Source organism: Puntigrus tetrazona, chromosome 8 (genome assembly GCF_018831695.1).
Source record: "Puntigrus tetrazona isolate hp1 chromosome 8, ASM1883169v1, whole genome shotgun sequence".
Taxonomy (NCBI): Eukaryota; Metazoa; Chordata; class Actinopteri; order Cypriniformes; family Cyprinidae; genus Puntigrus; species Puntigrus tetrazona.
Window position 1 is genome coordinate 19433501 of NC_056706.1, and position 17986 is coordinate 19451486.

The 17986-nt window shown below is 39.0% G+C and overlaps 1 protein-coding gene across 1 annotated transcript; it reads right to left on the reverse strand.

Annotated features, from left to right (window-relative positions):
* Positions 1 to 528: 528 nt before the first annotated feature.
* Positions 529 to 16241, reverse strand: zgc:162200 (uncharacterized protein LOC558638 homolog). Its single transcript, XM_043247433.1, has 10 exons — positions 16086 to 16241; positions 14363 to 14658; positions 11210 to 11422; positions 10305 to 10457; positions 8519 to 8974; positions 6960 to 7793; positions 5730 to 5909; positions 4957 to 5108; positions 3514 to 3847; positions 529 to 1729 (listed from the first exon to the last, which is right to left on the reverse strand). The coding sequence occupies exons 2-10, from the start codon at positions 14600 to 14602 to the stop codon at positions 1724 to 1726; spliced, it is 2568 nt and encodes an 855-aa protein (XP_043103368.1). The 5' UTR covers positions 14603 to 14658; positions 16086 to 16241; the 3' UTR covers positions 529 to 1723.
* Positions 16242 to 17986: the final 1745 nt, after the last annotated feature.

The window sequence follows — 17986 nt, forward strand, 5'->3', positions numbered from 1 at the left end:
TATTCAGAGCCGTTTGCGCTGAGGGAGAACACAGAGAAGCGCTGGCTCTTTGTCAGAGGTGTAACGAGAGAGCCATCCTGAGCTCAGGGATCTTTTTACTTCAGGATGTAATGACAAAATTGACCCCTTTGACTAAAGATGGGCAAATGTCAAACTAGAGGGCACAAAACCCTCAGACCTGAAATATGACTCTGAGAGCTCTCGGGAAAGTGGAGCACTTGATGTGTGATGAATGGAAAGCTCTGAAATCAAACAGGGCGACCGGTTATTAACCAATATATCAAAACTAAGTCACAGCAGCTCTCAACGTGTAGTTGAAGGCGTTTAATCATCTAATAATTCAAAGCCTTTATAAAAACTAACGTAAATGATATACTACATTTAGTCATAATAGATTTAAACATAATAGAAGTCATTAGATTTAAACACGGACATATCATATGGGTAGCAGACAACCGTAGAAAAGGGATAAACTATTTTTAATACAATAATTCAAATAAAAAAGCAAAAATAACTGGTTGTCGACACTGAACATCGAAATCTTTATTATTTCACTACATATTCACAAACAAGATCTGGTATTGCATGGAAATCACCATTCTGTGGGGCTGAGCAATAGAATATAAAAGAAAAGCGGGTTAAAAAAAAAAAGAATAAAAATACAACAGGAAGCTTTTTTCAGTTTGGAAATAATAATGAAAGACTGAGACGAAAGTGTTGACGGGCAGGTCGACACAACATCTTACAAACACACACACACGGTTCTGACAAGAACAGCGAAACCTTTTTCTTTTCTTTTTTTAACAAAACAAGCCTATTGCAGGGAATGTCACATTATCTGTACATACGTGCACAAATAAAATGTCATAATTAGTCTTAAAACAACCTAAACCCTTACCATCAATAAACAAAATATTAAACCAATTATCTACAAATCTTCACTCAAAACAGTATTAAGGCACTATTTTAAATCCCATTACAGTTGTCCCCAGTCAGCGTGTTCCCTTTGACATGAACACAACCATTACATGTTTACCACTGTCCTATTTAAAAATAAATTGCATTTGTCTAACAGTGCTGTTGGTTAACTCTTGTAGGCAGATTAAACTGGCAGTTTGGTAATTGAGAGATTCTTTAATGTAATTTTTTTTTGCATGAGCTAATTAGCAGCAAATTTCTGTAACCTGTGCATAGTTGATTGTTCTCTTCACTGGTTGCGTTTGTGTTTTTTACTTCACTGTAGCGGTCTTTAAAGGCCAAGGCAAGGTATACGTCATTAACCAATAGTAGAACTGCACAACTAGTCAGTTATACCAGAGGAATGTCCTCCATGATGGTTAAAAATTCAGTTTTTAATGCTAAAACCAAAAGAAGGTGTGCTTATCTATGGCTTGAAAAAGAAAAGGTCAGTCACGGGCAGTCAGATGAAACAATACTGATCTCCCAAGTATTTTTGGTTCGGTACATGTGTTCATGAATAAGGAAAAATCCGATGGCATGAAATGACTGCGTTCAGCTTTCAGTATCTTGAAGCTGAACGACTTGATCCAGACAAACGGAAGACAAACAGGCGAGAGACGGGGTGGAAGGAGAGGCACGAGAGACATGACCAGAGATCCAATGGGGTGAAGAGAGGATGCTGGGACAGATCTGCAGGGTAAGGGTGTTCATGAACTGGGCATGAACATGGTCCGTGTGTACTGAGGGAGACACAGGGAGGATTTCATCTCTGCAAAGACACAGTGAGACACAGTCAGTCAAAAGTGTTCACTCAAACAAATGGCAAATGCTGAGCTGATATTAGAGACGAGAGAGAATAAGAGAAGAAACAATGACAAAACACTGATTTACACTGAAGAAGTATAAAGTTTAAAAGAATGTCCTCAGACATAATTACAAAAAGATTGATATTGCAATTTCTATCAGCACGTATCTACATTTTTTTAAAATGTATTTATTTTTTGCATAATGTATTAGTACTGTGCGATTTTAAAAAATTGATCAATATTGGTTGATATTGCATATTTAATTGGGATTATTTCCAGAATTTAACCTCGGCTGTCATCTAATGCTCAATTAAATCTTTAAAAACACTAGGAATTTAATAACCCTGTAAATTTACCAAATACAAATTTTCCAACTTCACATCCTAATGCAGTGGTGCTTAAATTCACTTGAAGTATTTCAAATGACAGATTTTGAATATTTCATTTATCATCTATTTAGACAAAATTTTTGGTTCGCTATTCACCATTAATAAGTCATAAATTAAAATAACCTCTGCAAAGACATAGTGAGAAACATTAATTATTAACAATAATTATGATATCCAATTTTTTAAATAATCAAATCAACAGAAACAGGTTTTTTAAAATTAATTCAGGATCATGTGACACTGAAAAAATGCTGAAATTTCAGCTCTGTCTAAGAAATGACATTTTAACATTAAAAAAGAAAAATGTAAAAAAAAAAAAAAAATCTTAAATATTTTACAATATTTCTATTACTGATTTCATTCTTTTTTTTAAACAAATAAATGTAATTTGCTGAGAAAAAAAAAAAAAAAAAAAGTTATGTTAATGTTAATGAGTACTTTAATGAAATCAGATGAAAGAAAGCAGAAACATCTCATTCTGAACCTCCCTATGTTTTTAATCGATTTGTTGTAAAACTGTGTTGCTTATGTGATGGTAAACCACTGAGCAGTTACGTGGCTCTGAACTTCGTCTGGCGTGTGTGAGTGTGTGTTGACCTTTTTGCCGCATCAACACTCCTTTGCTGTTTTCTGAGTTGATCTTGTTTCCCCTTAATGTCACGACTAGGCTTAGAGGCCATTTCCTCAAAATCATGACACGAGTTTGAATGGCTCGCTAACCTAGAAGATGCTTTTGTCCTACAGGATGATTTCTGGTGTTTATCCGATGCACTGTGTGGAGTGGCCTGATCACCAGAAGACGCTACGCTCGGCGTTGCCCGAGGTAAATATTTAGATTGTGTCGCTGCATTTGAAGACGCAAAACGACTAAAAGAACTTCCCTCATCCGATCGCGATTTAGAGATATTAGACTGCTTTTTGAGAAACAGGCGTTCTGCGTTAGACTTTTTGGATGGTTTTAAATCATTCTCCTGCACTGTAACTCTACGCCTTTTCTCTGATTCATCAGTTCTACCTAACTGAGTATCAAGGGCTTCCACTGAACGTGAACCGCCTTTGCTGACAGGTGCGGATGCGCGGCGCGTTTTAATAAACGTGTTACTGCGCAACGGCGCTGACACTTTCAGGCTATTTCCCTGTGCTTCGGTAACTTTGGGCTGCCGTGATTGGATAGCAAACGGCCCCAACCCTCCAGTAGAGTCATCTAACGAGCGAGACGAACCTGACCCGTAACTACGGACGAAAGTAGTGTCGCGCACAAGCCCTACAGATGCTAGACTCTGCGTGGACGCTGAGGACGCGGGTTCGTTTGAGGCAGAAAAAGACGAGCATGAGGAAGAAGAGGAGGGCGCTCTTACGGGGCTGCAGTGAAGGCTGCGAGAGAGCGCCCTCATGTGGCTGCTCATGTTCTGCGGTCCGGCAGGAACTAGCACCGGACTGGAGCGCGGACTGCTTCTTATGGGGCTCCGCGGCGCTCGGCCTGATTTGGAAAGATGTTTGGTCCGGGAGTGGCGCGGGCTGCCGCCGTTACTGAGAGGGGACAGAGGGACCTCCAGGTCCTCCAGCCGCTGGGTCAATGCCAACTTCTGCTGAATAGCCATGCGGAGGAGAGAGTTGAGCGTCTTTTTCTCATCCTCGGCGGCGGCGAGCTGTCTCTGCATCTCATCTAACTGAGTTACGTACTGGTCACATCTGTAAAAACGATAAGGATACAGGAAACAGGAATGGAGATACATATAAAATGAAATAACGGAGGAATAAAAGGGATTACTTTTTGCATAAGCATCCCTTAAAAAACACATTAGTTTTTATTAGAAACTGATGCAAGAATGTGTAGAATAGTCTTTGTTGTCCTTGTGAGAGCCACACACACACACACACACACTTTGATGTTCCAGAGATAAAATGCTTCATTTCCAAATGTTTAAGCAAACTGAGTAAAAACACTGCGGCAAATCAGCATATTAAAGATTTCTGAAGGATCATGTGACATCTAAGAGTATTGAAGCTGAAAATCCAGCTTTGATAACAGGAATAAATTATATTTTAACATATAATAAAACACTTATATTACATTGTAATAGCATTTTACAATATTCTGCCTATTTGTTTATTTTTAAAATGTCTATAACTCCTTTTCCAGAGGTCTAGAATTTTCCTTTTACAGTTGCTTCACTGAAAACATTATCCTTGCCTCCACTGCTCTCTGTTCCCTTGACACTTGATCTATGGCTTGAGCTTTGAGTGAGCTGCTCTCGTCTGCACCGGGGATCAGAGAGCATGCACGTTAATCAGCATGTGAGAGGAGCTCGTGAGAGACCGGGCCTTGAGATTATAATCTTATTAGCTTGCTCTTAAAACAGGGTCATGACAGTCTAATCTCCGTGCCTCTCAATCCAAACTCCTCTCATATGTCTTTCTACAAATGTAAACAAACACTGCCTGTATCTCTTTCGCCACTGAACACTGTACTACGACTTAAAAGTCTCTATAAATCCTTAAATGTGAGCTGGTGATTTACGTATTCATCAGATAGCCCAAAATGACCCATCGGCAAAAATTATAACTAAAATTGGTTGTTCCTCAATTGACAAGGGAAAGCGAGAACTGGCAGAGTCAACATCTCCCATGAACTTATTTGCACTCTGTCCATAAATCAAACCAGTTTACAAACAACTAGTTTAACCTTCAAACCCCAAACGTCACTCACTGGAAATGAGTTCTGTGCTGTACGAACAATGACCTGAGAAACTCCCCGTGGCCCACGAGCACACATGTACACACGTGTAATCCCATCATACCTGCTAGCGAACATGACGCGAAGGGAGGAGAAGGTGGCTGCGTCCTCCTTCAGGGCCTTCAGTTCATTTCTTAGCTTCATCATGGTCTCTGTCACCATACTCTTCTCAGTCTCGTACTTTGTCTTCAGGTTGGTTAAAGCCAACTCAGCCGTCTGAGGGAAAATAAATAAATAAATAAAATAGTAAAGCAGTCATAATATCAGATTAAGATCAAAGGAAACCATGTGCTCTAGAGTTAGGAACATTCTTTAAACTGCACACTGTAAAATACAGTACATTGCACACAACTATCCAAACAATTCACCGAAAAAAAGGGATAAATGGGTATACTGGCATAGTCAACCCGTATTTGGTCATTTCAAGAATATCAGCAATGGTTATTAATAATTACTTCTTGATTAAACAAAAATGTTGGTCACTTAAGAAATAAAGCCGGGCTGAAATCTCAACATTTTAAGTAGGCTACATCTATTGTTTAGTATGCATTTAATGTGTCACATTCTTAAGAGATCCCACACATCTGGCCACACAATTTTTTATTCCTTTACCCTCAGGCTGCTGACTTAAAGCAATTAAAAGCAAGTCTGCATGCTTTTTTAACACTAACTATTGTAGGATGTTCCATTTTTTAAACTCCTCTGGTATTCATGCATCTGTATTTCTTTATAAATGTTGGAATGATTTGTGTTTGTATGAAGGATTATGTTATGTTTGAGCTCACCAAGAATTTCCAGACCACCACATTTTTTGGCACTAAATATTAACATCTTAACCTGTTTGTTGGCCTTTAGGACAGTCCTGAGCGTGGCTATCTGCTCTCTCTTGGTGCTCAGGAGGGACTTCAGTTTTAACACCTCCTCAATCAGTGCCTCTGTGTCACGGTCTGATTCAGCGCTCCCTCCAGCTATTGGAGAGGTCAACAGGTTACGCTGTCTGCACAGGTCCACCGCCACCTAGAAAAGTTTCAAAAAGAAGTAAAAATGTACTTGTATAGCACATGGTGACTAAAGAACTAGACAACGTGCATGACCAATGTATGAAAACAGGAAATTATGTCATAAAAAGAAAACCTTAGATTTACACACTAATCTTGCCATGATTTCAACATTTTTTTTGTTTTAAGTTGACAAAGCAAAGCGCAGCTATAATCTGAATGTTGTTGTTAGAACAGATTCAGACAGGCATCCTAAGGCAGCCTGGTCTAATCAGTTCACATTTCATGCTTTACCTCTCCAAAAAAGCTGCTTAAAGGCTTAAATGAAACGTTCCAATGATGAATCATAACTTTATTCAGAGAGCATTTTAGGATACATTTATATACACAATATAACACTGTTTTCTGTACACTTCCTCATATTACCTTTCAATTTTATCTACAGAGCCCTTCCCCATTACAAAGAAAGTAGATGGAATCGCTGAATCCAGACATTAAAATGGAATTTACTGTATAATGTTGAATGTTACAGAATTTGGACAATTAATGAAAAGTAGGTCAGTACACCTTCATCAAAATGTGATATGGACTAGTGTCTGTGACTATTAAGCTGTAAAATACTGTGATATTTAAATCCTGCATGTTCTGTTTTACTGAATGAAATTAATTTCTGAAGCTAAGTAAATCTATCATCACATCATAGAAGCAAAGAAACTTAAAGGTCTTCAAAACAATCCATCAAAAATAGTTTGGTTTAACTTGAAGAAACTGTGACAAACATATTGCTTAGCTTAACATTATAATAGTACAATAATGACCATTAAAGCGTTATTTTAAGGAATATTAGTCTATATCAGAAAAAATGTAAATACACAACTTTTTTTTGATGAAACCATTAAAATAAAATATAGAATTAATGAGAAAAACAAAATGATAAAAAAGTATTTCTAAGGGTCTTAAAATAATAATAATAATAATAATAATAATAATAATTTTGTGAAAAAAAAAATAAAGAAAAATGTAAAGCTGTCACGATTGAAGTGAAATGGAAAAATGAAAAAAGACATACCTGTAAATGTTTAATCTGGCATCGTATGACAGCTACCAGATTGCGCACATTGGTTGGGTCCCTGAAGTCTAGTGTGGGAGACCCTGGACAACTTCCGCAGCTAGAAGACACGTCACCGCTTCCTCCGCTGCCCAGGTCCAACACTTCACCCGACCGCCTGTGTCTGCGGAGGGATCCGCGATAGTGGTGGGGCTGTGAATGGTTGTGTGGTCTCCCCGCTTGTGCTCCTTCACGATAGTAATCCAGGGTAACACGACTGGGCGTGAGGTTGTTACAAACACACACATGATGGTAAAGGTTGGCCAGCTCCTCAGAGAAGGCCAGAAGCTCCTCCTGCGCAGCACTGAGGTGGTCTTCAGAGTCAGTGGCGACCTGTCGAGTGGCGCCAATTTCCCGTTCTAACTGTCCAACTCGCTCCTGATCCTGTCGGCTAGCAGTGATACACTGACGTATTTTATCAGCGAGTTCCTGTGCCTCGCCCCTCCAGCGCTCTTTCTCCTGCTTGTAGCGCTCCTCCAGGGCTTTGGAGCGTTCGCCAGCCTCTTTCAGATCCGCATGCAGACGCACAAGCTCCTCATTCGCCACTTGCATGCGGCACTCTAGTACCTCTGTGCTTTTTGCATCCACTTCGTAGTAGCTAATGCCATTTTCGGTTTCCTGGTTCTGAAGAGACCTGGGAGACGGGCTTTTCAAAGCAGTACTCTGAAGGGTCTCCAAACGTTGGGTCAGCTGTTCCATCTTCACCTGTTGCTCACCGAGAGCATCTTTAGACTGGGATAACTGCTGCTGGAGATCATGCACAGTGCTGCTCAGTGTGGCTTTCTCTCTCTCCACCTGGACATGGGTACACAAAACATACGGGTTCTCAATAAAAAACTATAAAGTAAAAAGATTTATTCCAACTATTTCAATTTAAACATTTTAGACAGACAGCAACACTAGAGTCTCAGAGTCTAATAGGCAAGTACCACTTTACAATGATTCATGCTAATTAATATACTTGAAATTTAATTCACAATTTATGAAATTAGGAGGAAAAGTAAAAAAAAAAAAAAAAAAAAAAAAAAGATATTTGTACTGGACCATCAAATCAATTACTAAGAAACATCTAAGCAGGAAGTGATATGAAGCAGGAAATAGTATTCATCTGTCATATGATGGTTTCATGCATGAAACTACGGACTTAAAAATGAGAAACCCCACAGGACCATTTTACAGGAATTTACAGCACAGGGTTTGAATCTTTCAATCTTTGGTCTGAGATTAGATCCGAAAAGATTGGCATCAGCCAATATGAACCTGAATTGCTCCCTTGTTTTATAAACCTTCTCAAGCATAATGAAAGCAGTGTCAAGCTGATGTAAAAATGTTTGATTAGATAGATAGATACCCAATTTGCAAACTTAAATTTGTATGTCAGTGTATGCAAAACAAGGTCAAGAAAAAAAACAAATAAATAACAAATAATTCTCAGAAAGTGTCCGGTAACTAGTTATGTGAAAATGAAACAGCTCGTGAAGTAAGCGAGGAATGTGTAGGAGGTGAAGAGGTTTCGTCACCTGCAGCAGCTGCTGCTTGAGTTTCTGGCTGTCTGACAGGTGCAGCTCACTCAGAAGATCAGACACCAGCCCAGGCGCCTGAGGTCTGAGGAACACGTCGCTGTTTCTGGGTGTGGAGCACCTGTTTCTCTCCATCCCTTTGGAGTTATTATACCCACTGTCCATCTCCTCCTCCTCCTCCTCATCCCCTCTGTCCTTGTCCTTCTCTCCATCCCGGCTGTCATCCAGCTGTAGCTCTATGTGGCCAATAGATTCAAAGGGGTTGAGGGTAAAGGCGGTGAGTTCTCTTCTTAGGCTGTTCTTCTGCTCTCTCTCCTCTTTCAGGGCCTCGAGTGCCTCGTCCAGCTGACGCTCTGCAATCTCTCTCAAACGCCCAGCCTCTTCTAACTGCGCCCTCATGACCTCCAGTTCCTCATCTTTATGGGTCAACTCCAACTTCACTGACTCAAACTCCACCTGAGGACACAAATGTAAACATTTAGAATATGATAGTCTAAATTTAATAGTAGTAAATCACATTTATACTACTTGTTCAAAAACCTTTAATTGGTTCAAACATAAAAAAAATGGTTTTCATATTTAACATTTAAAATTAACTTCTATTTTTAGCTTGAAGTCGTGCAGTTTTAAGTCAGTCATTTACTGCAAATTTCCACTTATCTACATCCTATAAAGCTCCCTTCCCCCAAAACCTACCTGCCCAATACTAACTTGTTAGGCTGGATTAGGCTGCCTTTACTGATCTGGCATCACATAACTAATGATCACAGTCATATATAAACAAAAACAATAAAATAGACTGATGATTAGATCCTATTTCTATAAACACAGATGACAAATTACAGTAAACAAAGCCAGATCTGTATCTAGTTCACGACATCACAGCCTTTCCTGGACTATTACACCACTCTCTGAATTCACCCAGGGAATGAGACACGCATTTATATCATCTAAGATCCTGGTGAGCTTGTTTCTTCTTTGGAGATCTGTAGATTATTGTTCTTTTAGGACTCTCAATCTGAAGGCACTTCAAGATCCACTGGTGAGAAGTGAAGTAATGCTAAATTTGTACAAATCTGTTCCAATGAAGAAACATCCATAAACACATTTTGGGCAGCATGAGGGTGATTAAAACTTCAGCTAATTGTCATTTTTGAGTGAACTATTACTTCAACAGGTTAAACTGTTAGCATTTACCCTGTGTCACGCTGCCCTGTCAATACCAAATACTTTGCACATGATCGAAAATGGTGGAATTAACTCACAACTTCTTAAATTCTTGTGACATCAAGATACACATTTGTGAGTTCATCTACAATAATGGTCAAGTCTTGAGGACATTTCAGCTTATCTCATTTCTATATTTATAGCCTGAATTCACCCTAAGCAAACCGGTTCTTAGTCCAACAGGGAAGGCGTTCCAGCCTCTGGGTGTCTGTGAATATTCATGCGGGATGTGAATAAAACCTTTCTCGTGTGCAGTGCCTCAGAAGGAAGGCTTTGTTAAAATTCAGCTGAGACTGAAGCACTACAACAGAAGTGTTTGTACTGCTGTGACAGCAGCTGCAAAAAACACAATTTAAAGTCACAAGACATCTCTAGCAAAGCACACTCCCCAAGCAAAGACTTAAGTCCAGCAAACACTTAAAGAAAGTGCTTAATGTTACATACTGAATTGCATCAGATGCCAACTATGACATATTTATGGACAAAGTTGAATATTCAATACATCCAGAAAACTTCACCACAAACTATTTTTAAATACGATATGTTCATTGTCACACACCTGGTTCTCCTTGAGCACTGAGACTTGTTTCTGAAGGGAGATGTTCTCCTCCTCCAGCTCACTGTTATCCAGAAGTTGCTGTGCCTCTCGTGTTTTGTACTCCTTCATCTCATCTCTCATTCGGGTCTTCTCCATATCCAAGCACTCACACTCCTAGAGTCAGCAGGAGTAGTCGGAGTAATAAAGAGATCATTAGATCTGCACAATTACAAATACATGGTGGAAGCTTTACAAAACGCATCAGGTTAAGCGTTTATAGTCTCTTTGTTCCATTTAATACATTTTCAAAAGAAAGTTCACACTAAATTAATTACTGTCATGATTTACATTTTACATCTCATTTCAGACATTACTTCGAAATACAAAAGGTGAATTTTAGCAGTCCCGTGTGCATTTTCGTATACAATTAAACTGAATGAAAGCAGCCACTGACATCAAACCTGACACAACACATTATGACACATGCACTATAAATCAGCAGAGACTGCAAACCGATTTAGAATAGGAATCAGCTCTTATTGGAGTGCAGAGAAGATTTTATTATTCAAGAACTTTCCTTTAAAAGAAGAAGTTATTTATTTTGTCCAGTACAATAGTTCAATAGGTATTTCACAATGGCCTCTCTCCCCTTCAGGCTGACATTGAAACTCAACCCGGTTTTGTCACATGATCAGATCTCATGAAAACAAGGTGTCTTATTTCCACTTTTACTTTGATCGGCAAGCGAGCGAGAAGAGTGCATGTTATTTCAGCTCAGAACTTTCAGAAATCTGTCACACATTAATATTTCTTCTTTAAGAATTTTTTTTTGATTGTACAGCTCTTATAACAAAGGCAGTAAGGGGCTCATTGGTCTTTCGGTTTCATGTAAACACTGGCTTTCTGATTGATGGTGGTGTATGTACCTTCTTCAGCTGGTTGGAGAGGCCGGCCAGTCTCTCATTTTCAGCCGAGGTGTTGGCCAGCATGACTCGGGCCTGTTTAAGCTCCGCCTGCAGCTCGTCCATGCGAATCTCCATGGCGGCCTCTTTAGTGGCCGACTCCTGCAGGAGCCTCTCTTCTCGACTTTCCCCATCTGCGGCTGCACGTTTATGGCTGCTCACAGAGTCTGCCAGAGCCTGTAAACAAACACACATGCACCAATCAAACACTCATCTCCACCACAGCCAAGACACTCGGTTACACTAGCAGAGGTTTGGCCAAGAAGAAACAAAATTTAACTCGCTGACTAAATGAAATATCAACGCTGACATAATTTACGGGACCTCAGCTACTTTGTGTGAATTTTTGAAATTCTTCAGATGAGAACAGCAGAGCTGTTGAAAGTTAATTTGTCAGTCTTTAATTATTTTAAGTAATTTGTTTACTTGCCTAGCCAATAAACAACAGCAATTGTATTGAGAACTAGCGAAGCAAAATACTTTATACTCTACTCTTTATACTCTATACTTTACCCATGACACTACACTACATTCCAGCTTTACTAGCAACCAGAAGGTGTAATTACAATGCGTTTAGTTCATGCTAGAGTCGCTAAGTTACTCATCCTAGTTACAGGGAAAATATATATTTAAAGTACTGAAAATTTGTTAACTAGATGTACTTGAGTTAAGGTTACTGCATGTAATTCTGCATTTCTTGTTATTATAATAGTAAGTACATTTAACGTTAAACAAGGACACTTTAAAATAAAGTATTACCCGCCGTTATAGCATTTGGACAAATGGTAAAAAGCCTACAGATCTGCTCACACTGAACTCAACCGTTACAAGATGAGTCAGCACTGGCCAGGTCGTCATTAACACAGCCACACTCTTTTCTCTAAACATTATCATTTGAGTCGTGTGAGAACATGTGGGAAAAACCATGCTTGCGCTACTCTATAATTAATGATGAAAGGCAGACTGAAGAGAGAGATACCTCAGGGGAATTTAGACTTCTGTTCAGTAAAATGTAAGAGAAGAGACTAGTTCATCCAAAAATGAAGACTTGCTTTTCCTCAGGTCCCTCAAAATACCTTTCTTTGCGTGAAACACAAATGGATATTTTAGTATATCTCTGCAGCTCTATTCCATACAACAAAAACAGAAGGATGCAAAAGTGGTCTATGGCTCTAAAGCCATGTGACGGATTTGGAGGAGTTCAAAATAACTGTAACGCACCACAAAGGTGTTAAACTAGTATCATTAATAGACACTACTAAAGCTTTTATTCAGTCATGGCCTTGGGCTTTTTTTAGCCAATATATGGAATAGAGCTGCTCAGACATTCTATCTCACATCCTTTTTGGAAAAAATATATAAAATGCCGTAAATGTTTCTTTATGGATGAACCATTTCAGAGAAAAGGTTTATTCAGAAATATCTATTAGGAGCGAGCATAAAACGCAGATGCAATGTGTACATCTCTAGGATGTTACAACTGTCACACATGTTTTTTTTCCCTTGCACACTAGTTTCAGATCTGTTCACCCCAGTCATCTCACTCTACCACATTCACCTACTTTGCCAATTTCATGCTCTACTAATCAGACACACAGAGAGAGAACTACATGAGCCTAATCTTCATACCAGAGGGCTGAGTCCACAATGTGCCTCATATGTTCAACTTCACATTGAACACACAAAAAAGACGTATTAATTGAAGTTGGCAAATTAGTAATGTGTGCACATATAAAGCCCTCAATGTGTTGTCAATTTTGAAATATTGCAAAAGACTAAAAGCGTGGAATTTGGGGCACAGATTTATGTAATAAATCGGATAACAAATAGAGCTAAAAAGACCCATGAATGCCAGGCTTACAACCTATTTGTTTTCTACTTTGGCCATGGACCACATAGACAGATCTGCCTGAACGGTTATTATTAAAATTAAAAATATATAAAAAGAAACATTTTAAATGAGACCCCTTAATCTAAAAATACATTTTATATATATATAAAAAATAATATATTTTTTTACCAAAATGGCAAATATAATTTTTTTTTTCATTGCTCTCAGCTACTATTTTACAAGTAAAAAGAAGATTATACAATTTATATCTCTGTCCTATTATTTCAGCCAAATAATAAAATATCATCTAAATATTTACATACAGGCCACAAGATCAAGCTTTCTGCTGGTTTCATAAATCATCAAAACTAAACCATCTACTTTCTTTTTTTGCCATCTTGTGCTTGCAACTGTCAAGCAGAGAGATATAAATATCCCTCTTATTTTGGTCAGTCGCCTGGGCTCTGAAGAAGTGCCTATGTTATGTAATTAACATTTAGTTTTGATTTGTACATTTTTTACATAAGATCTGCACGGCAAAGCTCTTGCAAATTCAGCCATTAGGCAGTGCCATCATAACCAAATCGAGTGCTCAACCTAAAACGAAATGACAAACTCTATATGACATTCCCAAACAGGGAAAATAGGTCACTGAGAGTGAAGCGTACTACTTCCAGACAAAATATATGAGTATGCAAACTATCCATCTTTAACACTACGAGTATATGAATCACATAGAAAATGCTTCAAAATATTCAACAGAAGCAGAGCATGAAAGATATCCCCAAGCTGACTGTGCAACGGCTAAAAAAACAAATCTCTTCGCAAGTGTTGGTTCTGATAGGGTCACTGTGGAAGAAGCAGGGAAAGCCATACTATTGTAACTCTGAAGTGAAAGGATGTGTGCCCAAAACGGACAAGTTCTCGGAGGTCAACATGAACAGGCCGTGATTTGCACTCATCAAAAAAAAAAAAAAAAAAACTCTGATAAAATTATGATAACACAAAATATGACCCAGATTACATCTGATACAGGTTCATTTGTTTAATAATAAACAAGATTTGTGCTCACCACAAATGTTTTGGGTAGTGAATCATTGGCTGTCATGTGCAAGAAACCATAGAAATTCAAGAGACGTTTAGATGACACATTATTTTTTCTATGCCATAATGAATCATTGAAATTATTTGCAGATGTAGAAATGAAACGTAAAAAGGAGCTTCTTGTTTCATACATTCATTTCATTTTAATTGACCCTTCTATCTCTGGCTCTCTCTTGACTGACCTCTCTGAGCTGCTGCACTTCCATCTTCAGGGCTTCGTGTTCTTCCTCCAGCTGGCTGTGTTTGTTCTTCAGCGCAGCGCTCTCCTCCAGAACGGCCAGGCCGTACCGTGCAGCCTGTAACTTCTCCTCATTGGCTTCCTGGAGCTCTGCCGCCAGCCTCTCCACTTCAGCTTGAAGCCCCCCCTCTCCTTCACCTCCTCCTCCGATCCCCTCCAGCTCTCCATCATCCTCCTCCAGCATCCTCTGCCCAACCTCACGCTCCAGCCGAAAACAGATACTTCACTCCTGTCTCATGTCTGTGAGAAGAATAACGGAAATAAGATAAACATGAAAAAAAAAGCAAAAATATTTAAAGGATGCCTGAAGGTTAACCATTAAAAAAAAGGCCATAAATTCTAGCATTTTAATTTATAGTTGTAATGTAAAATGCATTATTATTATAAATATTATTCTAAATTATAATTAATATATATATATATATATAAAACAGTTTTTTCTTCTGTGAAATATTACAATATATATTATTAAATGTTGGTCAAACTGAGAAACCACTGAAAAGATGGATTTTTTTAAATCCCTATTTAAATGCATATCCCCTATAATTTTACAGTATTGGGAAAGAGCAGCTTTGACAGCTTAAACATTAGCATGGGTCTAGAACATCATGACGACAGGAACTATCACTTACTGTAACTATAAGTTTCCCGTTGATGGCTTTGAATGTGAAGTGTACTAGATCACTATCAGTCCTAACGTGACAAACTGATAAGCTTCTTTAAAACCTACCGCACCGCTCAAAGACCTCAGACGTAACATTATTATGAGATTATCAGAGCTACTAATCTGGAGTTCACTGAGACGGTCTCTCATCAAACCAGCAGGACTCAGTCGAATGAGATTTACTCCAGCAGCTTAAAAGACTTTTGCACTTTCACTGTAGCAGGCAATATGTCTAATAACATGATGGTTTTTACATGGATTATTGAAAAGAAAGCTTGCCCCAAAATCGAACGTTTCATCATTTACTCAGCCTTATGCTATTTCAAAACCACATGATTTTTTTACTGAACAACACAGGAGGATAATGGCAGTCTGAGTCACCATCCATTAATAGTGGAGGAATTTTAATTTTTGGGTGAGCTGTCCCTTTAACAGCCTCTTCTCTGTGGTGTAAACTGAAGGTTTCAAAATAACAGGCACACGGGCAGTCTTCTTTTAATCCTGCCTCACTCAGTTACACATTAACACAAGCAGTGCCGTTTTTTCATTTTAGTTTCCGGTTTTGTCAAAAAGTTATTCGGTGGCTTATTGACATCAGTGCAGGAAGTGTGCGATTACACTTCATTTCAGTACACGGATTGTATTGAAAATAAACAACGCACTGATGCCTAAACCTTGAAGCATTTTACAAGGGGGCTTTAAACGTGACAAACCCCTATAAGCTAACGTCAGTTTGTCAACAGTTTGCTAGCCACAGTGCTAGCTAACATAACAAACATCACAGCTTTCTGGTTTTAGCAACACGTTACAAGACACTCACACGCAAGACACTTTCTAGAAATTGTAATAGCGGCCTAAGAATGAGCAAATGTTAATTTTGTGAAGTATCTGCATAGGCTCATAACATCCGCCTCGGTTCTTCGGCTGCAGCAAGGTTAGTTCGGTGTAGCTCCGGCGAAACTGTCAGCTGGCGGTGGCAAAAGATAAAAACGCCGTTTCTTACCTTTACGTTCAGTTGACAGAATCGCAAACAGACGGAGGAAACGTGAACGTGAGCCCGAACGAGATCAGCCCTTTCCTTGCGCGCGCTCCAGAAGTCAGCCGTTTGAATGAATGCGCGAGCACAACTCTGAAGAGCGGCTCGGCAGCCAATGACGCGCGTCCACTTCCGGCAGCGCCAGCGCGCGCGCCGCAGCGGATGTGGGTCCGTGCGTATGTCACCGTCGATGAATAATATTTAGATTGAGTTGAAACACTGAATGCAAACGTTGAACGTTTTCGACGAAGATTATGTCATTTTTTATTATTATAATTTGTTGTACTCTCGCATGAAACGAAGAAATCAACATAATAGCAAAGTGTAGTATCTACGGCTAATAAACTACACCAGCAAAAAGTCCCTCAAAAAATGTTTCTGACAATCAAAATGCCGTTTTACACTGCATCTGTATTATTTTTTACACACACACACACACACACACACTGCTAAACAGATTAGATAGAAGTTGTCACACATGGTAAACTACATAATGTACAGCATACAGTAGTCCTAGCTTTCTGTCATCGTTCCTCAAATAACTGACCAAACAACTGATATATGATTCATGCATTGCTCATATTTAACAAAAAAAAAAAAAACTATAAGAAAACACAATGAGATTTAGATTTTGAGCACTTTGTCACTAAATAGGTCTTAGCTAGTATGAGATAAAGGTGTACTAAATCAAAGATAGTATCAGTTGATGCCCTGTGTGTTCATTTGCCAGTACACTAATCATGTGACACCTAGTGTTTGGTGAGGGTAAGTGCAACATGCACTGCCTGGCCAACATGAGCAGCTGTCCAGCTGAATATCACCCAGCAAGTGTCAAAAACCAATTGCAATGGCATCATCATCTTAGCTAAAAAGTGCATCGGGGGGCATCCAACAGCTGATTATATTTTATATAAAAATAGATGTAATGTTAGTAGTGCCAATTGCTTTATGGCAGCTGCAATACACATTTTAACTTTGAGGTCAAATAATGTAATCAGTGGGCATCTGCCAGGGCTATCTAATGTTACTTACTGTAAGTTTTAGCCACCGCTGGCAGTTTCACAGGCATCTGCTGGACCAGCTGCTAGCTCAAATAAGATGAAAGTTGTTATGGTGGGTTGGTGCTTTCCAGCTACACTGAATGTCATCACGCGGTGAAGTATTATTGTGCAGGTGTGGTTTCTCTTCTTCAGCGAGGAATAAACCCGATAGCCCTTCAAAAAAAAAAAAAAAGATACTATCTCACAAATACTGTCTTACAAACGGCTCCGTTTTCACTGAAACACCCTTACAAAAGTCGAGAGAAGATAAACAACAAAATAAAGGAAGACGTACAAGATGACGTCTATGTATGGAGAGAAATTTAAGGGGAAGAGATTGGGGATTGCCATTAGTGTGGGAAATCCAGTTCTAGGCAAGGGACAAGGGTCATTAGGAGTTATAGTATGCCCTTACAAACAAACCAAGAATGTCAGTACTGTGATATATATATATATTTAGTAGAGCAAAACATATCTATTGTACGATAATAGATATTATATGACAGATATGTGATACTCTTCGATATGTTGATAATATTGTAATATCCATGTGTCATATTGTTTAATGATTTGCACGGTTGGTTGTCATTTTTCCCATACATCTGCGTCCTTCAGGCCGATGCAATGGTGATTTTATTAAGTGAAGTGGTCTTAAATCACTGCGTGTGATGTGTGTCCCTTGACCAGGAGGTCACTGCGGTCAGGGAGCATTTATCAGAAGGAGGGGGGAGAGGAGAGCAAAGCCAGGGGTCGGGTCAAGGTCGGAACATATGCATATAAAATATGGGAAGTCTGTCAAATAAAGCACAGTAAAAGAGGAGAGCAGTT

Coding starts and splice junctions, on each gene's coding strand:
- zgc:162200 (XM_043247433.1), bottom strand. CDS start 14,602: ATGCTGGAGGAGGATGATGGAGAGCTGGAGGGGATCGGAGGAGGAGGT. Junction 11,423..14,362: donor AAGTGCAGCAGCTCAGAGAG/GTCAGTCAAGAG, acceptor GTTTGTTTACAG/GCTCTGGCAGACTCTGTGAG. Junction 8,975..10,304: donor CAGTGCTCAAGGAGAACCAG/GTGTGTGACAAT, acceptor TTGTGTCCTCAG/GTGGAGTTTGAGTCAGTGAA.